General features: G+C 53.0%; 1 protein-coding gene across 5 annotated transcripts in view; it reads right to left on the bottom strand.

The window, feature by feature from the left end:
* The window catches only part of COL27A1 (collagen type XXVII alpha 1 chain), a 160,464-nt gene that overhangs the window by 92,740 nt on the left and 52,186 nt on the right, over positions 1-15,538 (bottom strand). For all 5 annotated transcript variants that reach the window (XM_054520505.2, XM_024252429.3, XM_054520507.2 and 2 more), the window contains 4 exons: positions 15,416-15,460; positions 11,994-12,047; positions 10,697-10,741; positions 1,827-1,880 (listed from right to left, as the gene is read on the bottom strand). In XM_054520505.2, the coding sequence (XP_054376480.2) occupies positions 1,827-1,880; positions 10,697-10,741; positions 11,994-12,047; positions 15,416-15,460 (198 nt within the window). The remainder of the gene's footprint in view (positions 1-1,826; positions 1,881-10,696; positions 10,742-11,993; positions 12,048-15,415; positions 15,461-15,538) is intronic.

Raw genomic sequence — 15,538 nt, 5'->3', positions numbered from 1 at the left:
TGGGAGTCAGGAGACAAGGTTGTGTGTGTGATTTATCCCCCTACACCTCAGTTTCCTCGTCTTAAACATGGATCTTCCATGGCCCACATGAGAAATGACAGGTGGAAGGGTTTGAGTCAAGTTCAAAATGGAAAAGTGAGAATAAAACTCCAGGGCTCTAGACATTGTGATTAGCAATGAGAAGTAAGCAACAGCCTTCGCTTCAAATGAGAGGAAGAAACGCACATCAGGTCTTTTCTGTTCCTCTATGCCAGAAGCATAAAGACACCCCTGCCGCTCCCCAAGGAACTGGCAGAATGATACTGCATATCACTAACAGTTAATCTAACAAGTGCTGTATTGAGCGAGAGGCTCTGGTTTCCCCCTACCCCATGCCTTCGCTGGTGCCCCTTCCTGCACCTGTAATGTCTCCCCACCTATCTCCTCATCCCAATGCAAATGTTACTTCCCTGTTCCTTTCTCCAAAGAGGCACCTGGGACCTCTCTGATCCCACGCATCCCACTGACTGTTGTGTGACAGAGGAGGGCAATGGCCCATGAACTCCTCAAGGGCAGGACTGTACCCCGGATTACCCAGTATTTTACACAGCCTCACCCACTGAACCTGTGTGATGAGGCAACACCTTGGCTGCCCTCCTTTCATTCTCACAATGGCTTTTTTTTTTTTTTTTTTTTGAGACAGAGTCTCACTCTCTCGCCCAGGCTGGAGTGTAGTGGCACGATCTTGGCTCACTGCAACCTCCACCTCCCGGGTTCAAGCAATTCTCCCCCCTCAGCCTCCCAAGTAGCTGGGATTACAGGTGCCTGCCACCATGTCCAGCTAATTTTTTGTATTTTTAGTAGAGACGGGGTTTTGCCATGCTGGCCAGGGTGGTCTTGAACTCCTGGCCTCAAGTGATCTACCCGCCTCGGCCTCCCAAAGTGCTGGGATTACAGACGTGAGCCACTGCGCCCGGCCTCAGGCTAGAATTCTGATCCCCCCAATTTGCAGACAAGGAAACTGAGATTCAGGGAGGTGAATGGATTTTTCCAAGCTCACACACCTGACAAGTGGTACAACAAAATTCAAACCCAGGTCCGTAGGGCTCTGAGGTCAAGGCTATAATCCCCAAGGGAGCCTGGCTGGGTCAGGCTCAGGGAGCATTTGTGGAACTGAATTAGCACCTAATCGGGTGCTGGTTATGAATGCAGCAGCCACCACTGCAGAGGGCACAGCCGGCACAGCTGCTCAGGCAGGAAGCCCCAAGGGGTGATGGGGGACCATGAACACCTTCTCCCACCAGGGCCTGGAGCCGGGAAGGGAAAGACAGACTCGGCTCCCCAGGGCAGGCTGACCTGGCTCCTCGTGGAACAGAGCCTGGGCCTCTAATTATTTACAAACTCTATAAACATGCCTGTGGTGGGAGATTCCTTTGGAACTCAGCTCTTCCTTTTCTCCAAACACGGCCTGCAGACCGTTTGCTTCCCCATGCCTCTGCCGGCCCATAAACATTTCTGATGCTTTGTAAGATGGCAGCAGCCGGGGCCTCTCCAGTGGGGAGTGACCCATGAAACTTCCGAAGTCCTGGAAATGGGGTGCAGCCTGGAGCTTTGGACCCAGGGGCTCGGTGGGCTGGGGACTCTTACAGGGGGGCGACAGTGCAGCCACAGTAGACAGGAGCCTAGCGTTTAGAGGTGTCATGTAATTTGTCCAAGGGTGCCCAGCTGGTAGTTCACAGGGCTGGGATTTGACCCAGGTCTGTCTGACCCTAATGCGTGGGCTCCTAAAATCTGCTGTGTGTTCACTCGGAATCTCGTTCCTGTTCCCAAAGACCTGAAATACTTACAGGGTTTCCATCCAGTCCGGGAGGGCCTCTTTCCCCAAAGACTCCGGGAAACCCCTGGAGGGCATGAGAGAGAACAAACATCTGTAGGTTAGTGTTTTCAGCTCCAGGGTGGGCTTTGATCCAGACCCCCAGGGGGGACACAAGGACAATGTCCAAGCAGTCTCACTCCTTGGTCATGGGCAGACTGTGGGGTCCTGAGGTCACCCCTACCATTGACAAGCACCTGCACATAAAGAATTTCTCAGGGGTCCTTTTATTTTCTACACAGTCTCTGAGAAGAAAATGGTACCCAGCTCCCTAGCATGAAAATGCCAATCCCCTATTCTGAGATCTGGTCCTGATGGAATGGGAAAGACACAGACTAGGGGCAGGAAGCTGGATCTATGCCAGTTTTAAGAGTCTCTGTTTCCCCACTGGTCAAGGAGGAGAAGGCCTCTGTTGCATTTCCCAGCTCAGACCTTCTCTGATTGTGGCACGTTCTTCAAAAGCCACCCAGTGAAATCATGATCCCCATTTGACAGATAAAGGAAACGAGGCTGTGAAAGAGTTAAGTGGCAAGGTCACACAAAGTCACACCACCAGTGAACATGAGCACAGCCTCCATAGGTGTTTCAGCAGCTCAGAGAGATGCTGAGCTGCCCAGCCCAGGCAGGTCTAGCCCTCTCGCCCCCTCCCTGACCCCACTCTGGAGGCCGCTCCACGCTCTGGGGAGATAGGCAGCTGGAAAAATATCAGCTGTAAGGACGCCTTCGGGGGCCAGGGACAGAACTCCGTTCCTACTTCAAAAGAAAAAGAAAGTCCTCAAGCTTGGAGTTGGGGGAAACCTGTTCTCCTCCCCTCCTTGAATTCAAATCATTGTTTTTCCAGGGAAATGTAATTAAAAAAAAAAAACAAAGCACATGTTTTCCTGACCAAGTGGATGCTGGAGCTATGATTCAAATGGTAAACATTCCTCACGGAGGATCATCCTGTTTTTGGTTTCTAATACTACTGGAGGAGTCCAGTGAGTACACTAAACCCAAAAGACCAAACCTATAAACAAAACCCAAACCAAAGTCTCTACTGGTTAGGTAAAGACACCTTGAAATGTGTGTGTGTAACCAGGTGTTTAGCCTGGCCCTGCCCCACAGCCCTACTCCCTTTAAATCTCTCCCCTGCCAGGAAGTCCTCTTGGATTGACATTCACCCCACCGAAGGTGTGGCTTCATTCAGACACCAAAAGGAGGAAACGAGAAGACGATAATGAAATTCAGACCAAGCTAGTCACTTTGCACGCAAGACTTCATTTGCGTTTGATATCTATCTTTGAGGGAAAAGTTATTGGTCCCATTTCACAGACGGGAAAATTGAGGCTCGGTTAGGCAACATCACATGGCCAAGGTCATAAGGCAAGCAGAGCCCAGGTCCACCTCTGGAGTTTGGCATGTTCATATGAGCTATGCACGGGCAAAGCCTGGTATGCAGAAGCTGCTCAAACGCGTGTCCAGCTGGTTGCAGAGGGTGGCAGAGGAGTGTGGCAGGGGAGGGTGTGTGTGTGTGTGTGTGTGTGTGTGTCCAGATCATGTCTTTATGAGGGCATATCTGACCTTACCCAAGCTTCCTCCCCCACATCTTTAGGGTCTCCCCTGGCAAATTCCAGTCTCACCTAAACCAGCTCTTCTTGGTCATGCTGAAGGTAGATCGTCTCACCTCCTGGGACAAGAATCAGCCACGTGGGCTGTGGCCAGGGGATCCTTCTTTTTTTTCATGATACAGGGTCTCACTCTGTCATCCAGGCTGAAGTGCAGTGGCGTGATCACTGCTCACTGCAACCTCTGCCTCCTAGTGATCCTGCCGCCTCAGCCTCCCAAGTAGCTGGGACTACAGACGCACACCACTACGACTGGCTAATTTTTGTATTTTTGGTAAAGATGGGGTTTCTCCATGTTGCCCAAGCTGGTCTCGAACTCCTGGGCTCAAGCGACCTGCCTGCCTTGGCCTCCCAAAGTGTTGGGATTACAGGTGTGAGCCATGGTGCCCAGCCAGGGGCACCTTCTGAAGGCATTGAGTTCCCACCTCTGGCCTCTGAACTTTGGGGTAGAAGGACCTGGTAGGAGAGGAAAGCAACTCCTTGAGACAAGGGCGATGTCTGGCTGGGCACCTGGCTGACTCCACATGGCCTACAAGGGACAGGACTTATAGTCCTGCCCTGTTCTCCAAGTCCAGCATATGGAGAAGGCCTGCACATGAGCCCTGGCTCTCCTCCAGGCTGGCTGTCTGACCTTGGGCAGGCCCCCACACTTGACACTCTGTCCTGCTCAGGTTGGGGGTGTGTGATCTCTAAGGACCCTTTAGGACCCTGTGATGCCCAATATATTCACATACAGCAGCTGTCAGGCAGGTCTCAGACCCATGGGTCTGCATTCAGAGGCCATTCCAGGCTGGCTCAAAGACTCCTCTCAGGCCCAGCTGCTGGGCCAGCCTGCCCCAAGACAGTCCTGACTGCACCACCCACGGGCCTCTTGGGGCCTCAGTTTTCTTTGCCATCCAAAAGGGAGTGCTGTGAGGATGAGCTGAGATGCCACATGGAGGGTGCCTCAGTGAGGATGCCTCACTGCCACATGGGAGGCCTCAGCCACGTGAGGGAATGTCTCTGAGGTATAAGCAAGGGAGAGACGGTCATCAGAATTTTGAGTCAATTTCTGGAGGGGAGTAACCTCTGCAGACAAAATGCAGCCTGAGTCTAGCCAGAGGGCGACGATGGTGGGATGAAACAATCATAGCAACAGTAAACCCCAACAGCATGACCACCCAACAGGTCCTATTATTGGCTGCATTTTTGAGATGAGGAAACTGTGATTCCGAGAGGTTAGGAAATGTTTCCAAAGTCACACAGCCCTGGCATAGCAGAGATGAGATTCGAACCTAGGCAGTGTGACTCCAGAACCTTTTCTCTTAGCTACAACTGGACACTGAATGAACAGATAGACTAGAACCAGCCTACAGGCTCTCGAAGGGCTCATTAGAGCCCTGAGCTAATGTGCAAAAAGGAATGGCAAGATTGATGCCAAGGACTGGTTCTGCTTGGACATGCTGAGGGCCTCCGGGAGTCACCCCTGTCTCCATCTTCAATCTCCCTTCCAATGAAGGGGTCAAGCAGATGACCTCTAGGAATCTAGGGTTTGTAATTAAGAGCACAGTGGTTGGAAAAAAGAGCTTTAAAGGTGCTGGAACAAATCTTTGATTGGAACAATCACAGATGGTCTAAGGATGAAAGGATCCGAGATGTTCTTGATGTTCACCTCCTCATTACACCAATGGGGAGACTGCAGCCCAGAACACACCCAAGACCCCCTCACCCACTACCTTGCCTCATCCCTCCGCTACTAAGTGGCAGAGCCATTTCTAGCAGTCACCCCAGAGCTCCCTGGGTCTTAGAGTGGCGGCTGCTGAGCTGGATGTATAGCCCCCACTTCAACCCCATCTGCTTCCCTCTCTCTGGCCATGCCTGCATGTGTAAGGCGACCACATGGCATGCATGCCCAGCCTGGCCAGCAGCAGGGACCTTCCTCCACATGCCCGAGCTCCTGGCTGCAGCAGGCTGGCCCCAGGCCCAAGGAATGAGCTCGGCTCCCTGCCAGGGCCCCAGCCACGTGGTTTCTCTACTTTCCCAGGTCGGGCCCCTTTGGAGAACTGAACACTTCGTACTTGGAGCAGAACAAGGCCCAAGAGGACATAGAACAAGGCTAAGGAGTGAGACTCTGCATTCTCTCTTGGCCACAAGAACTCAGAGGAATACAGCTGAGGACAGGGACGGTCCTCGCCACCACATCCAAAGCAGGATGCCAAGGAGAACTCAGAAGGCCATCTCCTCCACTCTTCTGCCTCCAGGAAGTGTCCACCCCAACCAGCCTGCTCCAGGGGGTAGGATACAGGGGCAGGGAAGCAAGAAACATCTAGAATCCAAAGTCCCACTCATGCTTCTCAGGCTCAGGTCCCTGGCCTGCAAAACAGTCAGCACTGTCCCACTCACCTGGCAGGGCTGGGCTGAAGAAACAGTGAGATGTTTCTAATCCAGGCCCTGGTCAACTCTAATGTGCCATCACAACACTAGTTAGGGTTTATATCAAGAGTGGGAACATTTAATAACCTCTAGGAGGAGCCCGCAAAAGGATCTTGGAGAACTTCTTACCAGGTGGACATTCTCCAAGGCCTGGAAGTTCCTGCTTAAGTCTAACCTGCATCCTTCCTACTGCACTTGAAGCAGCCATATTCTTTTCTAGGTGTGCAGGCTCCAAGCGTGCTGACATGGAAAGACCCCTGAGCTTTCCCAGCCCCTTTCTCTCGTGGTCTAAACATGTTTTTACCCTGCCCTCCTGAAATCCACTAGGAAATCTACTCAAGAAAAGTCACCTCAGGGGACAAGGAGAAAATAGGAAGGCAGAGTTCTCTCCAGGATTCCAGGGGAACCAACAGCCTGGGTCAGCTCTGGCTCACATCTGGGTCACTGGAGACCATACTCCCAGCTCACAGCATCACCTCAGCTGAGAACCTTAATCTGCTTTGGCCTCAATTTCCCCACTTGGAAATAGGAATTCTCTGTTACTTGGCTGCTTGCTGCCTGTAATCTGAGAACTGGAAAGAGCCATGAACTTGAAGCCCAGATGCACCGTGTTAGAAGCCCTGCCTCCTCCCAGAGGACTGCGTGGCCTTGGGCAGGTCCCAATCATCCCTGAGCCACACCCCAGGGAAGTCAGTGCCAGGGCTGGGCCCTTCCAGTTCTAAGCTTTAGGGTCTTCCCTCTGGACTCACTGCATGAGGCCAGCAGCCTTGGCAGGCCTGGCCACGGGCTATGAGAAAAGCTGTGCATGGTGGCCTCCCTTGCAGGGCCATCCCAGCAGGCTTGAAAGTACATTTGGAGAAGACAGGTAGGAGGACTCACTGCAGCATCTTCCTAGCCTGCTCATAGAGACCCTTGGCTGGGAAACATGGCTCAGTCTCTCACTGTGAGTGATACTGAGCCATGCCCAACAAGCCAGGACAGGCCAGGAGAAACCCATTCAGCTCCAGCCAAGTTGGTAACATTTTCTATCTGGGCCCCTCCCCAGAAAACCACAACACATTCTCTTAGCAGGTGGTATGAGGAGGGATGAGAGCTGTGGACCAAGCTTTCCTCTAGAGGTTGAAGATGCGAGCAGAGAGAAGAGGGAGTCGTGTGGTAAGTACCCTGTCCTGGAAAGCAAGTGTTCTGGGTTCAAGTCTTGGCATTGCCAACAACTTGCTGTGAGACCTCAGGCAAGTGTCTTGTCCTCCCTGGGCTACATCTGCTTATCTGTCTGAAAAAGAGTTTGGGCCAGGCCATCACTAAGGTTCCTATAGCTCTGATGTGCTTTGACCTCCACTTTCTCTTCCTCAGCTCCCGTTAGTAAAAGACTCTCACACATCACCCTTCCAAATTGGATACTGAGGAGGCCGCATGCATGGGCCCGAGGTTTTGCCTGCTGGGGAAAGACTGACTACAGCAAAATCATCACCAGCCCTGCCAGAAATGACGCCAGCTGCAATCTGGCATGAAGGAATTCAGCTCATTCCCCTGTCCCTTCCTTTTCTTAATAAGTGCCTAGAAACTGTCTGGCCTAAAGCTTGGATAAGGAAGAAAAACCATTCATGACAGGAGCCCCCAACCCCACCAGACAGATCAAGGGGTTGGTTGCAACAGCAACAGAGGGATGGCCCTAAAGACTGTCCAGGGTCTTTAGGCTGAGAGGCATGGCAGACTCAGAGGCCCAGCAGAGACAGAGACAAAGCTGTAGGGACTCAGCCGATGTGAAGTCCCATTACCTACACATTAAATCATATCTGATGCAGATCTCGCCGATTTGCTGGCCATGGTGGCTGGAACAGAGTTGAGGGTATTTTCATGGCTCTCAAGGGTATTGCACGGGTCTAGGGCTGAAAAGATGTTTCCCTCCACCCACATCTGACACCCCAGTGCCAGGGAACAACACGGCTGTCATGGAGGTCAGAGCCTAGTCTTAGAAAGTTAAAGGCAAGAAGCAAGGAAGCAGACAGAAGTTCTCAGTCTGGCAAGGGCTCAGAGGGTCTACGGACAAATGGCTTTGACAGTCTAAGCCTCAGTTTTCTCATCTGAAAAATGGGGATAATCAATCTCACCTCAAATGTTCACTGGGAGAATCGCATGTGGTTCAAATACTATCCACACCAAGGGCCTCAATACACATTGCTTCCTCTCACTTGCAGGGGACTTAGGGTCACAACCATGCCTTCTTCTGGTTATTCATCCTGTTTATTGATTGTCTCTACCCTTAAAATTTGAGCTTCATGACAACAGAGATTTTTGTCTGTTTTGGCTGCAGTGTTATCCTTAGCACCTGGCATAGAGTAATATATTCAACCAATAATCTTTGGCTGAATGAGGAATGAATGAGTGGCCTTATCTCACACAGGCAGGATAATGGGACCTCAAACCTGGGACTGCCTTCTCAGCCAGGCCGTGAACAGGGTGACTTTGTGCTCCAAGAAGAACACAGGTACATGGCAGGGAGAAGGTGGATGAAGGGGCCGCCGGGAGGGGAGATGAGGAGGATGCAGAGGATGGAGTAGAAGGGGGAAACTGAGGCATGGCCCTGCTGACATTCCTTGTTGTGTCCGGTTGGAGAAGAGGCCACATGTCCAGGCTTTCATGGGTCTTGCCTCTTCCATGCTCAGGAGACTCCATACCCCAAGCTCTAAACAGCTACACTCTGGCACTGGAGTTGAAAGTTCTGGCTGTGTTCTAATCCAGCTGTGACACCGAGCAGCCATGTGACCTCGACCTAATCATTTACCTCTCCGAGAAGCGATCTCATCTGTAAAGCAGCAACGCCTGGCCCTTGGTAAGGCTCCCAGGATGCGTCTGAACAAATCCCCCAAAGGTGGCCCTGGAGGCTGGCCTGAGTGTCGGGGCAGGGCCCAGCTGAGATCGCCAAAGCAAGTCAAATCCTCCCACTCTGTAACTTAAACCATGGGAAACCAGACCCAGCAAAGGTGAAGTCATTGGCTTAATGTCACACAATACAGAGATCCCCTCAGCCATCCAGGAAACCTTGTTCCAGGCTGCTCTATTTATTGAGCACTTACTATGTGACAAGCACAATGATCTTATGAGCCATACTGTTGTCCCCATTTCTCGGAAGAGAAAACCATGGTTCAGAAAATTTGAACCAAGCCTGCTCCTTCCCCAGGGCCTTTGCCTGGAAAGGCACACTGCTTCCACCCTTACCTCATTGAGATTCTTCATAAAGCGAGGGAGACTTTCTGGACTAACTTATCCAAGATCCCAACCCTCAAGTACTCCCTGTCTCCCTATCCTACTCTCTCTTAGATTCAGCACTACTTAACTTTCATTTAATTGTTCAGTCTTCCATTTCCCCATTCAGTGATTGGGTATCTGTCTGTCTGCCCCAGGAGAGTGGGAACTTTGTCTTATCCACTGCTCTGTCCGAACAAAGCAAAATGCTTGGCCCATAGTGGGCATTCAACAGATATTCACGGGATGAACAGATAATCACTGGATGAATGAATCTCCTTGCCTGAGGTCACGCTGGCTTGAGGGACAACCCCATGTGCCAGCCCAGCCCTCTCAGACTCCAGGTCCTTGCCCTGAAGCTGGGAGCATCAGGTGCTGCTCCTTGCCCAGGTCTAGGTGTCAGGTGTTGGACCTTAGAGAAGACTGCCTGTTCGGGCCACAGGGGGTCTAGGTCGGGGGTGGAGGGACCTCCTCTGTCAGCTCTTTGAGGCTTTTTTCTTTTCTTTGTTTTTCCTCTTTGGTCCCCAGAGGGCCCAGGTTAAATGCTCCAACAGCTAACATGCCCATCAGTGGCAGAAGCACGGAGAGGCCTCTCTGAGCACTCTCGAATGCTCCAGGCTCCCTCTTCATACTCCCTTCCTCACCAACCACCAGTGATAGGAGGCCCAGACTCGGGCTGACCATGGTTCCAAGTCAAGGGGTCAACCTGAAGGGCAGTGGCAGAGGGACCCTGGATATCTCACTCTGCCTCTCAGAGCCTCAGTTTCCCGCTTCTCAATAATGGGAATGAATGATCTTCCTTCCAGGCAAAGAGTCTAGGGAACCTATTTTTATAATATGACTGCCAACTAGGGACCCTGAGAGGCTGCCTCAAGCAGCCACTGAGATCAAAGACCCCGGAAACAAACCAACTGAGTTCCAATCCTGGCTGCATTGTTTACTCGTCATGCAACCCTGGGCAAGTGACTTAATCTGTCCGTGCCTTGGCTCTTTCTCCATGTTGTGCACATGTACCAACAAGGGGAAACACAATTTCCTCCCACGATGGGGAGCCATAGAGAAAGCTGGTGAATTGGGGGTCACTGCTGAGCCCCTCTTTGGGTCATGCCTGCTGTGGGCACTGCCCATAAACCCCATTGTCCTCTGGCTTTGTGTGTGCATGAGCAAACTGGACAGAGCCGGATGACACCAAGATGATGTGGAGACTGAGTGTTCCCTGAGATGGGAGCAGAGTAACCTGGTCTAGCCAAGGTCCCCCGGTCACAGCAGACCCACAGACACAAATACCCTAGACAGAAGCCCCCCAGACACAGAACTGCACTGGAGAGCCACTGATGCCCACAGGGAGAGAGGAGCTACCCCAGAGGGGTCCAGAGCCCACGGAAGCCCCAGCCCCAGCCAGGCCCCAGTCACGCCGTGTGCCAGCAGTAGGTCCTGTGGCCAGACAACCCCACGCGCAGCCCCCACACTCAAAGCAGGGGGAGAAGCAGAAGATGCCAGGCAGCAGGTGGCCGGGGCAGCGTGGCCGTGGGAGGTGGGGTTCCCCGCTAGAGTCTGCGTAATAGACACGGAAAATCTTTACCGGCATACCCATCTTGCCCCTCTTGCCAGGAACGCCAGGCAGGCCCTGCAGGGGAGAGACAGGGAGAGGTCAGGGCAGGATGCCAGCAGGGACAGCCAGGCTTGCCCCAAACCAGCCCAGAGCCACCCACGGCAGGAAGTCACAGAGGGCCTGGAATGTGTGCCACTTGCATGGCGGCCCCAGTGACATGCACATCAGACGGATGGCAGGGTCAGGGTCTGTGGTGACCTAAGAGACAGAGAAATGCCAGTTCCTGTATTCAGCAGATGCTTCATAAATGCTCAGGCTCCAGCTGTCCTAAGGTTCTCTATACCCAGCTTATGGAGGTTACAAGTGAGTTCCCATAGATACGGGCTCAGGTTGGGAGGGGGCGGGGAGGAAGATCCCGAGGCCACCACCCCAGGGGCTTCTAATGGACCTCCAGGCTGGGCCAGGGGTCTGTGAGAAGCTCCCACACCATCTTTTGGACTCCTCTGACTTAGATACTTGGTCTGGAAGGACAGGGTATCTTAGGAAATCTTAGCACCCACTGCCACCACCAAACCAGCCCCACCACCTTCCCCAGACAGCCGCTCCCCCTGGCTGCTGGAACTCCTGCCACCTGCTCTTGCTGTCCCCACCCCCAACCAACACATTTTACTCAAGTAAACCAACTGATCTGTCTAAAAGAGGAATCAGCAGATGGTTTCTGGAAAGGGGCAGATAGTGAACATCTTTGGCTCTGTGGGCCATACGGTCTCTGTCACACCTACCCAACTCTGCCATTGTACTGAGAAAGCGGCATTGACAATATGTAACCAAATGAGCAAGGCTGAGCTCAATAAAACTATTTGCAAAAACAGACAACTGGCTGGATTTGGCCCATGGGCCACCGTTTGCAGACCCCTGATCTATACTATAAAGTGGGCCTGGTGTTCATTGGTTGCAAGTCCTCAAGAGGCTCCGCATACCCTCAGAACAGAGTTCCTTTTCTAACCTTAGTCCTGGGCACCTAAGACATTGCCCCAGGGCCCTCTCCAGCCTCAGCTCCCACCACTCTCACCCTCTCACGCAGCACTTTGGCGGTGTTGAGTGTTTAACTCACCAAGTTACCGTAAATCCCTGACTTTGCACATGCTGTTCCCTATGCCTGGAACACATCTGCCTTGACTTGTCCCCTTATCAGACTCCTACTCGACTCAAGTGCACCTCCTCCAGGAGGAATTCCTTGACTTCCCCAGGCTGGTGCCTGGCAGGTTCTGCTCAGTTTGGGCAGGGGTGGCTGGTGGATGGTGAATAACCAAAGAAGCAAACTTACTCGCTCTCCATCAGACCCTGGCAGGCCGAAGAGCCCTGGGAGCCCAATGTAGCCCTAGGAAAGAGAAGAAGGGGGGTCAGAGAGGTCAAGCGGTGAGGTGTGGCTGGCCCAACCTGCCCCAGCCCACCCACCACTGCCATCCCACATCCTGGCTCCTCCTCTTCCTCCCTGGTGGCAGTGGCAGCTCCGGTGGCTCCTCGATGACATAGGCCTTGAGGCAAGTGTATATGCCCATGGACTGCATGGTGCTGGCTTCCACGATGTAGTCCAAAGGCACATACCCTCACGCCAGGGAAGGGCGCGGGCGCTCGCTGGCAGGAGGCCCGCCCCGCGCCAGGGCTCCAGGACCTGCAGAAGGAAGCTCGCGGCTGGGTTAGATGCTAGCATGGCACCAAGCCCTGCCCACCCCCGGGGATGCTGGCAGGTGCCCGTGGCTCCTGCCATGGCTCCTCCTAGGCCTTCAAGGTCCTGGATGTAGGGCTTACATCCACCCCTGGCCGCCTGAGTGGTGGCATTAACTAACAGCGGCTGCGAACCCGGAGTGCCAACATTGTGCCAGGCACATGCATGCTACCACATTAGACTCTCACAAGGACCCCCCAGATTGTCATCACCCACACTGGACAGATAAGGAAACTGAGGCTCTGTAGATAAAGCAACATGACTAGTCAGTGGTGCAGCTGTGAATTCTCTTCGGGAATTCCTAATCAGCTCAAGGGTCACCCAGGTCCAGCTGACTCCACAGCTAGGGCTCGTCACCATTCTGGGGCTCTTCCCTAGGATGAGTCTCATTTCCTCCCTCCCAGCCTTTCCTCACTCTGTCCCCTCCACCAGGCATGTCCTTCCCATCCCTCATGACTTCTGAGCCAAATCCTTCAAAGCCCAGCTCTCGTGAGCTCTCTCCTTGGGCAAGCATCCCTGATACCCCAAGCCGGAAGCAATCTCTCCCCCGCAACCCCAGTGCCATTTTTGCACCTCGGTAGCATCCTTCTCCACTTTCTCCCTTGTATCTTCATTATTTGTGTTCATGCTTCATGTCCTCATTAGCCTGGGAACTTCTAAAGGGCAGTGACCTGGCCCGGGGCTTCTACCACTATCTGCGTGCCACTCTTTGTGGAATGATTTAATAATAACTCTAACAAAAGCTAATGTTTATTGAGCACGAATGATAGGCCAGGTCTGCTGTCAGTGCTTTGCATATATTAAAGCATTTATTCCATCCTTACCACACCCCGAGGAAGTATTATATTTTATTATTTTTTTATTTATATATATTTTTTGAGACGGAGTCTCGCTCTGTCATCCAGGCTGGAGTGCAGTGGTGCGATCTCGGCTCACTGCAACCTCTGCTTACTGGGTTCAAGCGATTCTCCTGCCTCAGCCTCCTGAATAGCTGATCACAAGTGTGCACCACCATGCCCGGCTAATTTTTGTATTTACTTTAGTAGAGACAGGGTTTCACCATGTTGACCAGGCTGGTCTCGAACTCCTGGCCTCGGGTGATCCACCCGCCTTGGCCTCCCAAAATGCTGGGATTACAGGCGTGAGCCACCATGCCCAGCCCCGAGGAAGTATTGTTACTCAGCCCCCTGTAGAGGTAAGACCATTTAGGCCCAGAGAGGTGAAGCGACTTGCCTAGGACCAAACAGCTGAAATGTGGTAGAACTGGTATTCAAATTCAAGTCTTTTGACTCCTGGGCCTGGGCTCCTAACCACTCTGCATACTGCCTCCCCTCAAACAAGCAACCAATGGAGGCTCACAACCATCTCTCCTTCCCTGGAAGGCCAAAAAGCCACTGAGCCTCCTCGTTGGCATCCAGCATGATTAATATCCATAATCTGAAAGAGTGCCATTTACTGCCATTCCAAATAGGGCTTATCTCCCAGATTTACAGGTGAGAAAATAATTGGTTCAGAGAGGCCCAGTGACTTGCCCAAGGTCCCACAGCTAGCCAATGGCAGGGCAGGTCTCAAAGCCTGTCATCCCGATTCCAAAGCCTGCCCTCTGCCTACTTCAGAAATATGAGGCTGGTGGTGGCAGGGTTGGAAGGGCAGCTTGAGTGACTCACTGCTCATCCAGGCTGCCCACCCAGGGCTGTGTGGCCTGTAAGAGACAGGAGTGCTGGGGCCAGACCAGTCCTCTCTTCCTATGTGGCTCTGAGATGCCACCAGCATGGCAGGCAAGTCGAGCAACCCCAGATGTCATTAACATGCCCTGTCCTTCTGGCAGATCAGGAGATCAGGACTGGGGCTGGACTGAGAAGACATTTCTCTTTGGGTTTAGGGGGTCCCTCTGGGGGAATGGCTCATGGGAGCAGCAGAATAAAGGAAGACAGGCCCAGTATCCTGGGACAAGAGCCTCCTCAGGCCCTGCCCATCACAGTAACCTCCTGGGGAATGCACCTCCCCGCCCCCACTCCCACCTCCCCATGCTCTCCTAACAGCCACCAGTCGGCTGCAGGGATTAGGGCTGAGACTGCAACTGTTCTGTCCTCTCCCTCCTGCCAAAATATAAATAGCTTTGGCTCAGGAGCAAAGGATACATGATCTGTCCTGACCGAGGACTGCGTGACCCCCTTCCTGAACATTCCTTGAGAGGCAGCAAGTCCAGGCCTCAGAACACTTGGGTCCTCATCCCAGATCCACCTTAGGCATGCAGTGTAAGCTGGGGCCATCCAGGCCCCGCCATGAACCCAGTTTCTTTGCATGTAAAAGACAGGATTCCACCACATCAGCTATAAATCTTTCCAACTCCATTTACCCCATTCGGTCCACCCAGAACCTTCTCTGTCTTCCCACAACCCACATGGGAGTCCCCACCTGGTGGCCCCCTCCTGAGCTGTCAAGTCAGCTTGACATAACCAGGCTAGAGGTACAAATGGACATCATGACCATTGTAGAGGTAGGCAACTGAGGCTGATCGCTACTCAGGGTCTGCTCCATGGGGGCCTTGAAGGAAGGGGAGATCTGGAAGCTCTACCAGGCTGCAGGCTTGGGCAGCATTCCCACACCAGGTACCCTCCAAAAAGAGTGGTTCCCCCCAGCCCTCAGTTGGGAGCAGGAAGGAGGCCTCTGAAGATTCGACGACAGGCAATTCAAGTGGCCCATACTTCTCCCTTGTAACTTGGCATGAGCCGGGAGACACAGCAAACAAATGCCTAGTTGTTTGCAGCTGGACTGTGGCCAAACCCCCAGCAGAGTCTTTGCTTCCCAGACTTCTTGGCCATGGGGACCAAGCAGCTTACCTGGCTCAAGGGTCTCCCATCACCCATCCCTCCTGCTGCCCCTCTGTTGTCTGGGAGCGCTCAAGTGGGAGGGCCTTGGCTCTCCTTATAGCTCTGACCTCACATCAAGCCCACTGGAGGGACAGGTGATGCTCACCTAGAACCCCACCCATGTGGCACTGGCCAGGAACCACTTACCCTGCTGCCTTTGGGGCCGGGATCTCCTACCGGTCCAGGTAACCCCTGAAACACAAAACACAGAGGGGCAAGGACATATGGAGACGCTCTACCTGCTGCCAATCCTGGGGCGAGTCCTGCCTC

The sequence above is a fragment of the Pongo abelii genome, chromosome 13 (genome assembly GCF_028885655.2).
Source record: "Pongo abelii isolate AG06213 chromosome 13, NHGRI_mPonAbe1-v2.0_pri, whole genome shotgun sequence".
Classification (NCBI taxonomy): Eukaryota; Metazoa; Chordata; class Mammalia; order Primates; family Hominidae; genus Pongo; species Pongo abelii.
The sequence above is the reverse complement of the archived record's forward strand: the minus strand, read 5'-3'. Positions and strand labels throughout refer to the sequence as shown.